This window comes from Glycine max, chromosome 17 (genome assembly GCF_000004515.6).
Source record: "Glycine max cultivar Williams 82 chromosome 17, Glycine_max_v4.0, whole genome shotgun sequence".
Taxonomy (NCBI): Eukaryota; Viridiplantae; Streptophyta; class Magnoliopsida; order Fabales; family Fabaceae; genus Glycine; species Glycine max.
The window spans coordinates 9,070,037-9,085,141 of NC_038253.2; the positions used below are offsets into that span (position 1 = coordinate 9,070,037).

Consider the following 15,105-nt stretch of genomic DNA (forward strand, 5'->3'; position numbering starts at 1 on the left):
CATATGCTTATGAATACGTTAGCACTTACCATCCAACTAACTCTCAAGTTTCAAAGCTCCCCCTTATTTTTCCGGTATGTAAATATACATAGTTGTTGAAATTATTTTTATTTTAAATATTATATTATTTACTATTGAGAGGCAAGTATAATTATTTTATAACATTATATTTAGTTATTACTTTTTAGATTATTTATTAAATTTTTTTAATACATATTTATTTTATTATTGTAAAAAAAATTCTTCTAAAAATGTTATTGAATAATAATATAGAAGTTTCTAAATATTTTATTTTTTTAATCACTAATACTTAAAATATATTAAATGAATTTTACATATAATAAAATATTTATAAATCACTTTTAAAGTTAACATTTATTAATTAAAATTTTTTTACACTTTTAAAATTAAATTTTCTAATGTATATATTTAATACATTTAATATTCTTTTTTGTTACCTTCCTATTTGTTACTCTTTTTTAATCTTTTCTATTTGCTATTTTATGCCAAATAGTTGTAAACTTACCCCAAAAAAAATGGTAAAGGTGAAGTTTAAAAAATTTCTAATACTACAAACGTTAAAAAATCTATAATGAAAATAAAAAACTTTAATGGAAATAGTTGATAGTGTATGTAAAGATGCCGTAGAAAAATTTGATATTATCATTCATATTTCATTTCTCTCTTCTATATATAATACTAAAAACGTTAAGCATTTTTTTTTCTTTCTAATTTTAAACAATTCAAAATAACATATTTTATTAAACAACTTATTGAGCAATTCTCATTATAGATGCTATTAGTCACACTTTATTTTAAGCTCTGTACTTACAACAAGAGTTTAACTAAATTTGTTATATACATCCAAAAGTTGTTTCATTTAATTTTTTTTTAAAATTGCTTCATCCTTTAATAACTTTCTAGTATAAAAAGTATTTTGTTATTATTTCTCATTGAATATTTATTGTCCAAATGACAATAAGATTGATGTCACATAAAACATTAATCTTTTTTAGATTTGTCATGACTCATACAGTCTTCTAATATCTTACAACAAATTTATGCTCATTGAATTGAGTAGATGCTTTTTTGGATTGATAAATTGTTGATTTATTGTCTAGTTTTTCTCTTCTTTCTTTTAAGGAGAAGATGACATTTTCGCAACCAGAAATTATGAGATCAATATGACAAAATATAAAAATCAGTAAACTAAATTTTAACTCTCTCAACAAAACATTTTTTAACATTATTAATTTAAATAAATTTCTTATACTTTCTTAATGTGTTATGTGATTATGTCAAACATCTTTCATTTTGTTATTTGTTTTTTTAATTATTATTAATTAAATTTGTCATCGTAGCCTATCTAGTTGTTAATACAAAGCTTTCTATATTTATAATTTTTACAACTTTATCAAACTAATAATTGATCCATACAATTATTTTTTCATAATTTATTCTTCAATTTAAAAATTGTATTTTTTAAATTCATCATTACATAATAAAATAAAATATTATATTTTTCTACTTTTATTTTTTTTTCTGAAATTACTAAATATTAACTACAAATATTTATGAGAATAATACTCCTCAATATATTATTTTCAAAAATATAATCCTTGATAATATAATATATTAATACCAGAACTAAGAAAAAAAAACCCAAAAATTGCATATATGTCTTATAATATAATATTTATATTTGATTGAGTCTAACACGTTTTATTTTAAAAATAACAAAAATTTAAATCCAGATACACAGTACATGACAACACAGCACTTCTATTTCTATCTCCTTACACAGTGACAAAGCGCACAGTACAACACAGTAGTAGAGAGAGAGAGGAATAAAACCCCAAATATACTCTTTTTAGGGATATTCCAACAATACCCTCCGAATATTCCCTCCCTCCAACCGTTATATCTATCACCGCTCCCTCTCTCTCCCTTTTCCTCCTTTATTCTTCTTCTTCTTCTTCTCATCCTCACAAATACAATTATACAAACACATATTCATTCTCCTCACATACCAAAAATAAATTATTTTTCTTGTTATTTTCCCTTTGCTAACGGAAAGCCATGAAATTCGGGAAGAGCCTGAGCAGCCAGATCGAGAAAACCCTGCCAGAGTGGCGCGACAAGTTCCTCTCCTACAAGGAGCTCAAGAAGAAGCTCAAGCAATTCGACCCTCCCGCCCCCGCCTCCGCCGCCGATGAACGCCCCGGCAAGCGCCTCAAGACCGACGCCGGCAACGCCGACGCCGACGCCGTTTCCGACGCCTCCGACATGTCGAAGGAGGAGAGCGACTTCCGGAACCTGCTGGAGAATGAACTCGACAAATTCAACACCTTCTTCGTTGAGAAGGAGGAAGAGTACATTATCAGACTCAAGGTACTCTTTCTATCAATGTTTTGTTGAGTTGCGTCAAGATCTGTTTCTTTTTCGATTCTTTAGGATTCCTTCAATTCAATGGTAAATAACTAAATATTAAACTGTTAGGATTTCTTTCTTTTGTCTGGATGAGTTTGACGTTATTATTTGCTTTTTAATGAATAAGTGGATTTTGCTATTTTAACTTGTCCAATAATCTTTCTCGAATTTAGATATTTTTCGTGGATATCTGTCAATTTTCTCTCTCTCCATAATTTAAAATATATAGGAACTCTTTATGTTGTTACGAAATATAATTTCGATTAGCTAAGAAAATTGGTAGATTTACGAGTTATGGACATCGATGGATGACGAATTTTGGTGTGATCAAACAAAATATCGGGTTTCGATTAGGTAATACGATGAAGATTCTTATTCCAATTTGGAAATGCCAATTCGTCTGTCTTGCTTTTCTTCCGCACAACATTATGACTTTCTTTAGGCCTTTTGATTATTTATGGATAACTGTAACCGCAGTTTAAGCTTATAAAGTAAGATCTATTTAACTCTGGGTTGGGCGCAGGGTGATTTATATTCATGAAACAGTTAGATAATGGGAAGTTCTAATGTATATTGTGGTTGGAATCTACAGGAGTTACAAGATAGTGTGGCCCAAGTTAAGGGTTCGCGGGAAGAGATGATGAAAATCCACAAGGAAATTGTGGATTTCCATGGAGAGATGGTCTTGCTGGAAAACTACAGTGCCCTCAACTATACAGGTACTTCCAACTTTCATATATATTATAATATTTGTTTATTTTTCTATATTGATGTTGAAATGTAACAAAATTTGTATTCTTTACATTTTTAAAACTTTGCCCATGTCCCTTTTAGAATTATACCATTTCTAAGTGCAATGGAAAAATCAAGTAGTAAGATAGAATAAGATGCGTTTCCAATACAAGTTGTCCACTCCATTGCTCCTGAAAATTCTTCTGGGCAAGTTGGTAGGACAAAGCACTTGCTTTTCTTGGAATGAAGAATCTACTTTGAACATGTCCATGTTTCTGAAATTGAACAACTAGCTCCTTTGATACATCTATAACTAGGCTTCTTATTCTTCTATTTACTTGGTAAGCCAGCTAAATCAAGAATTGTATGTCCTCAATGTTCGAATTAAATATGATGCTGATCTTCATAAATATTCCAGTTGCATAGTATACAAAGGTCACATCATCTTAAAGCATAAACAATCAAAAAGAGGAGTTTCACTTTTTTTACTTGCCACTTGAAAGTGATTCTGGTTTGAAAATGCTACAAAAGTACATGGAATATGAATAAATGTGGTTTTCAGACAGATTTTCTGTGATTATTGTATCTCTGCTCTGCACTTTTTAGCTGGAAACCACTGTGTCAACTTTAGATCAACTAGTTATTTTGAGCATAAATGGAAGAATATGTTACGTATGATATTTGTTTCTTTAAACAACTATTCCATTCCTGGTATCTAATTATTACCTCAATTTTCATTTCATTCCACAGGGCTAGTGAAAATACTTAAAAAGTATGACAAGAGAACCGGTGCTCTCATTCGCTTGCCCTTCATTCAGAAGGTCTTGCAACAACCTTTCTTTACCACTGACTTGCTCTACAAGCTTGTAAAGGAGTGTGAAACAATGCTGGACCACCTTTTCCCTGTGAATGATCCTGCTCCAGTTTCCACTGAGACAACTCCCCAAGCTGAAGGTTTTGATCCTTCAACTTCAACCACTACCAAGAGTGATGGTTTGGTGATTCCGAAGGAATTAGCTGAGATCGAGTACATGGAGAGCCTTTATATGAAGAGTACTGTATCAGCATTGCATGTTTTGCAGGAAATTAGAAGTGGAAGCTCAACAGTTAGCATGTTTTCATTGCCACCGTTGAAGATAAGTGGTTCAGAAGAAGAAACATGGAAGAAAATCCCTGTTCTGGAACAAGCAGCCAAGTAACCTGCTGGGTTACGTTGCTGAGTAATGTAGAGGGATGGCTATTTTCCCATCTATTTTTCTTCTCTTAAATCGGACGCCTCTGTTATGCACGCCTTAGATACTAACACAGATGTAAGATGCTAAATGTAAAGATGGAGTTAATTTTATAGAATTATAGGTTCCATATAATAAAACCTCTGGATTTTAAAGAAGTTATGTTTTGACATTTTGCTGACGCACGTATTCAGTAAGTAATGCAATTATATATTCCATTTCTGTTTCATAATACAATGTTATAGGATGCATTTGGAGGTCAGATTTATAAGTACCCTGCCACCCTTCCATTTTTTCTGTTTGACAATAATAGATCATACGTCAAGCTGCACTCAGAAGGTGGGGTTATAGAAAAGTTCAATGGTTAGATTTGCAACTCCACACCGTGCACTTTCTTTTGAAACTCAATTCCACTTTACAGTATTTTAAGAGATTATGTACGAAAGGTTTGAGAAGAAATGCATCACAACCCGAATGAAATGCTCACAATACCATGAAATATAAAGTCTTTTATTACAAGAACTTTCATGGTGGCAAGTACAGAAGCTAGCTTTTCATATCAATCACAAAAACAACGTGAACAACAATGCAAGATGAAAATGAAACTACGGTACTAGGTACACGCTAAACATGTATGCACAGAGAAGTTATAAATGGAATAAGTGAATTACATGCTGCTAAGAATATTTATTTAGCGAGGTGGGCTGGAGAGGGAGGAACTGGAATATCTTTCAATCCTTCCAACATCAAGATGACATTCTTGATTGAAGGACAAAGAGGCGGATTGTCTTGCACACACCACAACCCCACCTTCACCATTCTTTCCAATATCCTCCACTCTACATCTTCATTTTCTTTAACAAGCTTGTTTAACTGTCCTGCTGCAAAGCAATGATATACCCAGCTGGAAAGATGTATCTCCTCCGATGAGGAAACAATCTATGCTGCTTCTGCGGCAGACAATCTCCAGTAGTACCATCCCAAAACTGTAAATGTCAAGTTTTACTGATACTGGTGCATCCTTCTGCCATTCAGGTGTCAAGTACTTGCTTGTCCCATCATCCTCTTTTCTCATTCTTGAATGGTCAGACTTTAGCAGCCTTGCCAATCCAAAATCAGAGATCTTTGCAGTCCACGCTCCATCCATAAGTATATTCCGAGGATTTATGTTGCAATGGATAATACGGACCTCACACTCTTCATGTAGATACAGCACTCCTCTGGCAATGTCTAATGCAATTTTCAGTGTGTCTCTCCGAGATATGTGTTTCTCATCGTTGAAGAGAAAACTTGCAAGAGACCCGTTGCTGATGTATTCGTAAACAGGAAGCTTCCCAGATCCATTGATGCAAAAACCAATGAGCTTAACCAAATTCCTATGATGTGTTCGAGCAATGGTAGTAATATCATTCAGGAAAACACTCACACGGCATCGCCAGTTAAGCTGGAGCAGTAACTGTTGAAGCCACAGAAACCCTTGATTTTGACATTTCTCAAGCGAGGTACTCCACAATACCTGGACATGTAAGCTACCATTGCCCACAAGTTGGTCGCTCATACAATATCAAGACTGAGCTGTTGGAAAGAAGAACCTGCAGTTTTTGAAGCCCAGTAAGCATCTTGGGGACTTATTTGGTGGTGCATAGGGTAAGCAACGAGGTTTGCGTCAGCTTGCATGATGAAAAAGAAACGTCCACTGGAATGGTCAAATCTGGACACACTAGAAACCAGAGTGTCAGAGTTAGTTAAATTCTGAACTCCTAACATGGTGTCAGTTGGATGATCAAAGCTTTGCCAGACAACGGTTTCAGTATCATTACTATAGAGTACAATGTTGCCGGAATCAAGCATGGAAGCGCAAGTTACTGCTGTAAGATTTGGAATGAGATCTTGGCTTTCGTTCCCATTTGTGAAAAGCCGCAGACCGGTGCCGGTCAAGTTCAACTTGGAACTAGAGGGAAGCGGGGGGTTATCACGGTTAGCATTCCAGACAATAGTTTTTTCAGGTGGACTACCACTGATCAGCCATATTCCATCAGCGAAGCCATTACCTTGAGAGTAAAACCTGAAAGCAAAATGGCCAGAACTTGATGCCCATGAACTTTTACTGCCTTTGCCTTCAAGAGATAGCCAAGACCCCAACACATTTTGCTTGTATATTATCTTAGGAGCCAAACCTAACTTTGAATATTCAATCGTTTGATACCCAATCTAGCAGTAATACTTAGCTTTCTTCCTCCTTTATGTTTCTTCTGTAAAGAAAGACTCGACGATAAAAGTCTTGCATAGTCAATTCCTGCATGTGATGATGTCAATTTGAGACATTGATCTAGAAAAGCAAGTCTTGGGAGACCATTTGCTTAGATTTAAACTATTCAAGGCCAGCGTAGTAACAAATAGCTTTGCTTCTGTTTTCTCTGCCACAAAGCATCAAAGTTCAATAGTTATGGATATCATTGATATAACTATCACCTTCCTGTTGCTTATGTCTGCAGGCACAAGAGTTGAAACGCAGCCACCAAAGCAGCAGCAGATACAAGCCGGTGCTTCACTTCTCCCAAATATTACTCCTGCATGGTGGCCTTCCCATTCTGGACAAATTGCATTGGGGTCTTATACGCACGGGGCAAGGCAATGTCTTTGTCGTTGCAATTTGGTTGGTTAGTGGTATGGACTGCAGGGCGAGATGATCCTCCGGTCACCTCAAATGCAAAGCTACAACCAACCATGGATGATAAACTGGTACTAATAGATGGCCAAGGAGAAAAGAAGGTTATTGCTCGTAATGCTAGTGCAAAAGCTTCCTTTGCATCCATGCATGATTCTGGAAACTTTGTCCTGTACAACAATAATTCAAGCATCATATGGCAGAGTTTTGATTACCCAACTGATACTTTGTTAGGGAGTCAATCTCTTCCTAATGGAAATCAACTGGCCTCTAGTTGAACCTCTAATCCACTGACGCAGTGCATTGATTTTGGGGTCGGTTTTCATAACACTGTTCATTGGTTTAGGCAAGAGAATAAGATGTTGACGTGGTGGCCGGAGAGTGCAATCGGCAATTTGCTTTAAGATATAATTAATTTTTATTTCTTCCATTTATTGTATAATTAATTCACATGGAAAAAAAATTATATATCTATAATGTATGCCTTTAATTCCTTAAAAATTGTATACCGACAATTAATAGTTAAATTTTTTATATTTTAATTGCAAATAACTCATAATATAAATTTAAGAAAATATTTATTTTTTATTTTTTATATAAAAATGTTCATAAATAGTATTTATCTGGGCATGACACGGATCATTCACTCTAGTAGGATTACAAAGGGCAGTGTATTACAATTAATTTTTAGGAATAAACTTGTGTTAGTAATAAGGGAGTGTGTAAAAAGCACCTCCTAAACAAAGAAAAACGAAACAAAAGCTTATAGGCCGAGCCCAACGTTCCTGAATCCTAGCACGCATAAGAGAGAGGTCACAGCTTTCTACACCTAAAAAATCTCAAGTGCCACCCGCTTTTCATTCCGGAAAGGATAATTCAAAATGTAAAATAGCATATTATGGGATACATGAACTAATCCCCTAAGAGATATTGAGTCCCTCTCATTCCATCCACGAGCCATTGAACAAGACAGTAACAATCAGAAAATATATCAATGAAAAAAGAAAGGACTATTAGACATGGCAAACAAAGTCATACCCACATGTATCGCCCCGTTCCTGCCTCGATTTGACGAGTAATTTCCATTTGGATTGGACACAGGTACAAGTATGGATGATATTTGATTTTTTAAAACGGGAATGAGGATGAGTATAGATATGTACACAACACATAATTCATAAATTACTCTTATTTATGTTATGTAATTACTTAATTACTTTTATTAGACTTTTATAATTACTATTCCTTATTTGTTCTTTCTATTATTTTGAAAATTGAAATTAAAACTCTAAGACAAACATAAATTATAACAAATAATACTCTTTTTCACTCTCTCAAGTCTTGGGATAGTTTTTAGGTAATGGGAATAATGGGATATGATTTTCATGGAATTTTTTTGACTACAATAGGATTTTATATTTGATTATGACAAATTGATCGTCTAAACTTGATTTCTTGAATAAATAATTCAATTCAATTTCTTAAAAAATATCAAATTTACAATAGGTATGAGAATGGAAATAAAAATTGGATACCCGTTAGACACAGAAATGGGAATGGGGAATCACATGCCCGTCCTTACCCTGTTTCCATGCCTATACTAGGTTGAACACTTGAGCCTAATACCTGACTTCTAAATATGGAAATTTGGGCTAAACCTATCCAACCCAACAAACATTTGAGCAAAATAAAAGACAATTCTATTTGTACTTTTTTCCTTCTTGGCATGCTCTCTATATCTTTTTTTCTCATATTTTTATTCAAAAACTAATCTCTAGAATGTATATTGGACAATATGTGAATGTTTGGAATTTAGTTTTAAAAAAAAGTTATATAACATTCCAAAAATTAAATTCTAGATTAGTTTTAATTTATAATTTGGATATATTTATTAAAATTACCTGATAAAGAAGATAAAAGATTCAAATGATGGATAAGAACTTGGGAGACAAATTTTTTGATAGGAACTTCTCCTAGGACTTCTATAAAAATAAAAAAAACTTCTCCTAGGACTATAATGTGCCTTGTTCCTCTAATAAGACCATCTTCTAACGCAATTTAACACAAGTTAGATTTTTTTTATCATAAAAACGTATTTTGAAGTTAAAATTCCAACAGACTGATATATTTCAATGTGACCTTAGTTTCGTGAACTACTGCTCAAATGTTTTTACTTAGGTAGTAGTAATCTCCATCTGCTTGTTGTTCAACTTCTTATTTTCATGCGGTGCTTGCTAGCTAATCAGCTTTAATTTGCTACTATATTTTTCATGTTTGTTCTAAAGTGATCGTGGCTACTTTTCATCAAAATTCATGAACCAAAGCTAATGTGGACTAAAACGAAGCCAAGTCAAGTAAATTACTAAAGCAAAAAGATAAGCATTACAGGGCAAAGATGATAGAAAAAGCAGAAGCGCGTTGAGGAATAAAGTAGAGTGATAGCAATTTTTGGGATTAGGCTTGCTAAACTACAATATAAGCTAAGCATGAATCTTCTCTGCCTTATTTTATTAGATGAAATATGTATTTATAAGGGATTACAAGATAATTTTCCCACCAAAAGTGATATAACCGAATAACAAACTATGAATTTGAATTTTGCAGGTTGTTACACGAATAACAAACTATGATACTTAGCAGAGCATTGCTAGTGTTCTATCGGTTTCCCCCATTCTACACATAATCTTTTAGATGGGTCGGTTTGATGGGGATCCTTTTGGGCCTGCTATTCTTAGTACGTTTGCTATCAATACCCCCTGGCGGAAAAATGTCCTTGTCCTCAAGGACATAAGCAGCAGCCAAATCATTCCAGTCTTCCCAAGTCGAATCTTCCGGCGACAGACCGTTCCACTGAACGAGCACCTGGCGTGATGGTGGGGAGGTGGACGCATCCAATTTCCAGTCCAATATAGTGAGCGGGGCAACGATGGGGTCGTTTCCTTTAGTGGTCTCGGGTAAAAAGCCAGGAGTGGTGGGAGTCTCGCCGGGGTGGAGCTTCAACAGTGAAACGTGAAAAACCGGGTGGATACGAGAGTGTGGTGGTAATTCAAGGCGGTACGCAACTGGACCTATGCGTTCTTGGATCTTGAATGGGCCAAAATAGCGCTTGGATAATTTGCAGTAGCCCGGAGCAAGAGAGGATTGACGATAGGGTCGTAGGCGCACATAGACCCAATCTCCAGGGGAGTACGAGACCTCACGGCGGTGGGTATCGGCTGCCTTCTTCATGTTGTCCTGGGCCTTGCGGAGGCGAGTCTGGAGGACGGAGCGAATATGCTGGTGATTCGCGAGGAGGGTGTCCACGGCTTCCACCTGAGAGGAACCCTACAAATATTGAGGGATTGAGGGATTGAGGGAGGGGGCTTTCCAAATGTGACCTCGAAGGGGGAGAAACCGGTGCCTGAGTGGACTGAGGTGTTATAGGACCACTCGGCAAGGGGTAGGAAGCGCGTCCAGGAGTGGGGGTGGTCATGCGCGAAGGCCCGAAGATACTGTTCGACCACCCGATTGAGAACTTCGGTTTGGCCGTCCGTTTCCGGGTGATAGGCTGTACTCATGCGGAGTTTGGTGCCCATTAGCCGGAATAATTCCCTCCAGAATTTGCTAACAAAGATGGGGTCTCTGTTGGGAACCAGACTCCGAGGAAGCCCATGGAGTTTGCAGACAAGATTGAAGAAGAGAGTAGCAACCGAATGAGCTGTATAGTGAGCTGGGAGGGCGCCCAAATGAATGCCTTTTGAAAACCTATCTACAATGACCAGGATGGTGGAATGGCCGTGTGAAGGTGGAAGACCGCAGATGAAGTCGAGGGATAACTCTTCCCAAGGGGTTGCCGGAATTGGTAATGGGTGCAGCAAGCCGACAGGTTTCTTGGTTTCATACTTAGTCTGCAGGCATGTAGTGCAATGGGCAATAAACCGGCGGATGTCCTGTCGCATGGAAGGCCAGTAGAAGTTCTCTTGGATTCGGTGTAGTGTCTTGGCAAAACCCAAATGGCCGCCAATCGGAGTGGAGTGGAATTCGTCCATAAGAGCAGGAATGAAGGAGCAGTCTGAGGGGAGCCAGAGCTTCTTATGGAGGAAAATCATATCGCGGTTGGTCGTGTAACCAGGGTGAAGGTCTGGATGTTGGAGGATGTCTTGTAGGAGAGTGGTATAGGACTGTGAAGAGTGCAGTGACTGGCGCAGCTGATCCAAGAAGTCAAAATTTGGTAAAGAAAGGGAGAAGAGGGTCCCCTGAGTTGGGATTCGAGAGAGGGCGTCAGCGACGATGTTTGTCGCGCCGAATTTGTATTCAATATCATAATCATACCCGAGGAGCTTTGTGAGGTAAGTCTGCTGTTCAGGGGTCTGAATCGTTTGATTCATGAGATCTCTGAGACTTTTGTGGTTTGTTCTGATGATGAAGTGACTCCCCAGCAGGTAGTGGCGCCACTTGCGAACGGCCACGGTGATTGCATGGAGTTCACGAACATATGTGGATGCTCACCGGAGGCGGTCACAGAACACCTTACTGTGGAATGCAATTGGGTGGGCTCGTTGGATCAAGACAGCGCCCATGGCGGTCCCAGATGCATCTGTTTCAAGGATGAAAGTTGCAGTGAAGTCTGGTGGAGCGAGGACGGGTGCCTGAGTCATGGCCTGTTGGAGTTGAACGAATGCCGCCTGGGCATCGGAGTTCCATTGAAACACATCAGTGCGGAGGAGGGATGTGAGGGGGGAGGCGATGGAGGCATACCCGCGAATAAAACGGCGGTAGAACCCCGTAAGGCCCAAGAAGCCACGCAATTCGGACACCGTGGACGGAGTGGGCCAGGAGAGCATTGCTTGGATTTTGTCCGGGTCCGGGGCAATGCTCTTGTCCGAAACAATATGGCCCAGATACTGAAGGGTGCGGCGAGCAAATAAGCATTTAGTGCGGCGGAGATAAAATTCACCCTCAGAGAGTGTATTGAAGACCGCCGTCAGGTGTTGCACATGTGCCGGAAGTGAGGGACTGTAAATGAGGATGTCATCAAAGAATACCGCAGTGAATCGCCGGAGAAAAGGCTTGAGAAGTTCATTCATTGTAGCCTGGAAGGTGGCCGGCGCGTTACATAGACCAAACGGCAGCACTCGGAATTCATAGTGGCCGTGGTGGGTGCGGAACGCAGTTTTATGGATGTCTTCCTCTGCTACTCGAATTTGATGAAAACCTTGGTATAGATCAAGCTTAGAAAACCATCGTGCGTGGCCTAACTCGTCCAAGAGTTCGTCGATGGTGGGCATGGGAAAGCGGTCCTTAACCGTGATGGCGTTAAGGGCTCTATAATCGACGCAGCACCGCCATGTGCCGTCCTTCTTCTTGACGAGCTACACCGGTGAGGAGAACGGACTTTGACTGATGCGTATGAGGCCATTTTTGAGCATTGAAGCAACCTGTTTCTCGAGCTCGGCTTTTTGGTAGTATGGGTATCGGTATGGCTTGACGTTTATAGGGGAAGTGTGAGGATGAAGGTGGATGTGGTGGGAGATGTGGCGGAAAGGGGGAAGGGAGGTTGGTTCAGAGAATAGGTGGGCGAATTTAGTAATGAGGTCAACAATGACTCTCATGAATAGGTGGTCGAAGAATTGGGATATTTTAAATATCCACCCTAAGGGATCTTGGCCGTCGAACCGTGGAATCTCCAATTTCAGGTGATGGTGGTGCTGGTTGGGTTGCGATGTCGGAGTGGTAGGGGCAGCAGGAATCGCAAGCACAGAAAGACGATCCAGGATGGATTCGAGCTCGTCGTTCATGGCAGAATGGGCCTGGGATAGTGTTTGGACTGCCTCCTCGAGGCGTTCAGTGGCTGACTGGCGCGTGTTGTGCTCCGGCATGGTCAGGGGTAGGTCGGACCAGAATTGATAGCAATTTCTGGGATTAGGCTTGCTAAACTACAATATAAGCTAAGCATGAATCTTCTCTGCCTTATTTTATTAGATGAAATATGTATTTATAAGGGATTACAAGATAATTTTCCCACCAAAAGTGATATAACCGAATAACAAACTATGAATTTGAATTTTGCAGGTTGTTACACGAATAACAAACTATGATACTTGGCAGAGCATTACTAGTGTTCTATCGGTTTCCCCCATTCTACACATAATCTTTTAGATGGGCCGGTTTGATGGGGATCCTCTTGGGCCTGCTATTCTCAGTACGTTTGCTATCATAGAGGCATCAAAGATAAGAAGACAGTACTCACCTTAAAACACAGAGAGAGAGTGATGGAAATACCTTTCTATGATACAATCTAAACCATGAAGTCCACCTTCGGTTCCATATATAGTCTGAACTTAAGAAAACATAAAATGGGAATGCATCTTTTAGTTTCTTCAATTCTCATAATATCTCCACTTTATCAAAATGTCATTGACAAATAAGCCAAAACCTTATTAACTGTAAGAACAAAAATAATTAAGAAAAGCTCAATCGTAAATTGTAAGGTTCACTTTTGGCAAGAGACAAACACTTATATAAGTGACACTAAGTGGTATACTATAAATGCAAGGGAGAGAGAGAACCATCAAATATCAAGCTTAAAGTTGGCAAAATACTAGTTTCTGTTTGCATTGTTGGTATGAAAATGGATGCCATATTGGGCTACCTAATAATTTTAGTGATGACTTCGGCAGTACAAGCCCAATTGAAAGCTGGGTTTTATTCTACTCCATGTCCAAATGCTGAGGCAATTGTAGGGTCCACCGTTGTATCCCACTTCAGCAAAGATCTAACCATTGCTCCTGGCCTGCTCAGGCTTCATTTCCATGATTGCTTTGTCCAAGTAAGTTAATCTCAACCTCAAATCCTTCACTCACGTAAAGCCGTAAATGTATAAAAGAAGAGGTGTATGAACACTTAAAAAATGAGAAACTATACATCAAGATTAAAAATGGCCAACATATATATCTTAGTAATAAACTATGAGTTGTTAACATTTGTTCTTCTAATTTTTACTCAACATTTAACAATTATAATTTGACTTCACTTTCTTCATAGTGATCAAGTCTTAATTTCTTTTCCTAAAAGTATATGACTTATTTGACTGTCTTCGGGTGCACATACCATAGGCCAGACAGAATGCAGATTCTTCAGTTATCGTCTATACAATTTCACAACCTCTGGTAGTCCTGATCCCACTATAAACGTAGCTTTTTTAGCTCAACTTCAAGCACTTTGTCCAAAAAATGGAGATGGCTTGAGAAGGGTGGCCTTGGACAAAGATAGTCAAGCTAAATTTGATGTTAGTTTCTTCAAGAATGTGCGTGATGGTAAATGGGGTTCTTGAGTCAGACCAGAGGTTGTGGGCAGATTCTTCTACTCAAAGTGTGGTGCAAAATTATGCTGGGAATGTTAAGAGGGTAACTGGGGTTGAGGTTTGACTTTGAATTTCCAAAGGCCATGATTAAGTTAAGTAGCATAGAGGTGAAGACTGGTACTGATGGAGAGATCAGAGAAGTGTGTTCAAAATTTAATTGATGGTTTTATGGTTGGTTTGGCAGTTTGAGTGAAAGAACTAGAGCTATAAATGATAAATAATCAAATATTACTTTATGTATTAATGGTGTATGAACAAATAAAAGAAAATGAAATATTGTATATTGAATAATATAAAAATTTTCGTCGCCTGAGAGATTCGAACTCTCGCGGGGAAACCCCATGTACTTAGCAGGCACACGCCTTAACCACTCGGCCAAAGCGACGTGGATGCTAGTCTACTGGTACTAATTTTTACTATAATCTAAATAGTTAGAATTGAACTGCAGAATAATTAATCCTTTTGTCGAGACGGTCTATGATAAGAATATTTTAATCTTTAAGATTGATTTTAATGATGAAAATGATTTTTTTTTATTTGTGGAGATTGAAGTCAATGTTAGGAGATATATAACAACTCATGCATGTTTACTCGACTGATATAAATCTCCTTGATTTACCACTAGACTATGGTGAAAACAACGTTTTTAATGTTACTGACTTGATTCTTTGTGATGTAAATACCTTCGACATTGTGAAGAC

The 15,105-nt window shown here is 37.8% G+C and overlaps 1 protein-coding gene, 1 non-coding gene and 1 pseudogene across 2 annotated transcripts; 1 reads left to right on the plus strand and 2 right to left on the minus strand.

Moving 5' to 3' along the window:
- The first annotated feature begins 1,967 nt into the window (after nucleotides 1–1,967).
- On the plus strand, nucleotides 1,968–4,566 carry SPX8 (SPX domain-containing protein 8). The gene is made up of 3 exons (NM_001353557.1): nucleotides 1,968–2,391; nucleotides 3,023–3,149; nucleotides 3,913–4,566. The coding sequence occupies exons 1-3, from the start codon at nucleotides 2,080–2,082 to the stop codon at nucleotides 4,359–4,361; spliced, it is 888 nt and encodes a 295-aa protein (NP_001340486.1). The 5' UTR covers nucleotides 1,968–2,079; the 3' UTR covers nucleotides 4,362–4,566.
- Nucleotides 4,567–4,690: 124 nt separating this feature from the next.
- Nucleotides 4,691–7,123, minus strand: LOC106796779 (G-type lectin S-receptor-like serine/threonine-protein kinase LECRK1; annotated as a pseudogene).
- Nucleotides 7,124–14,707: 7,584 nt separating this feature from the next.
- Nucleotides 14,708–14,789, minus strand: TRNAS-GCU (transfer RNA serine (anticodon GCU)). The gene has a single exon. It is a non-coding gene; the product is annotated as a tRNA-Ser (tRNA).
- Nucleotides 14,790–15,105: the final 316 nt, after the last annotated feature.

Excerpts from the sequence above, each read along its gene's own strand:
- SPX8 (NM_001353557.1), top strand. The coding sequence starts at position 2,080 with ATGAAATTCGGGAAGAGCCTGAGCAGCCAGATCGAGAAAACCCTGCCA. Across the intron at positions 2,392-3,022 it reads AGTACATTATCAGACTCAAG|GAGTTACAAGATAGTGTGGC; the intron begins GTACTCTTTCTA and ends TGGAATCTACAG. Across the intron at positions 3,150-3,912 it reads CAGTGCCCTCAACTATACAG|GGCTAGTGAAAATACTTAAA; the intron begins GTACTTCCAACT and ends TTCATTCCACAG.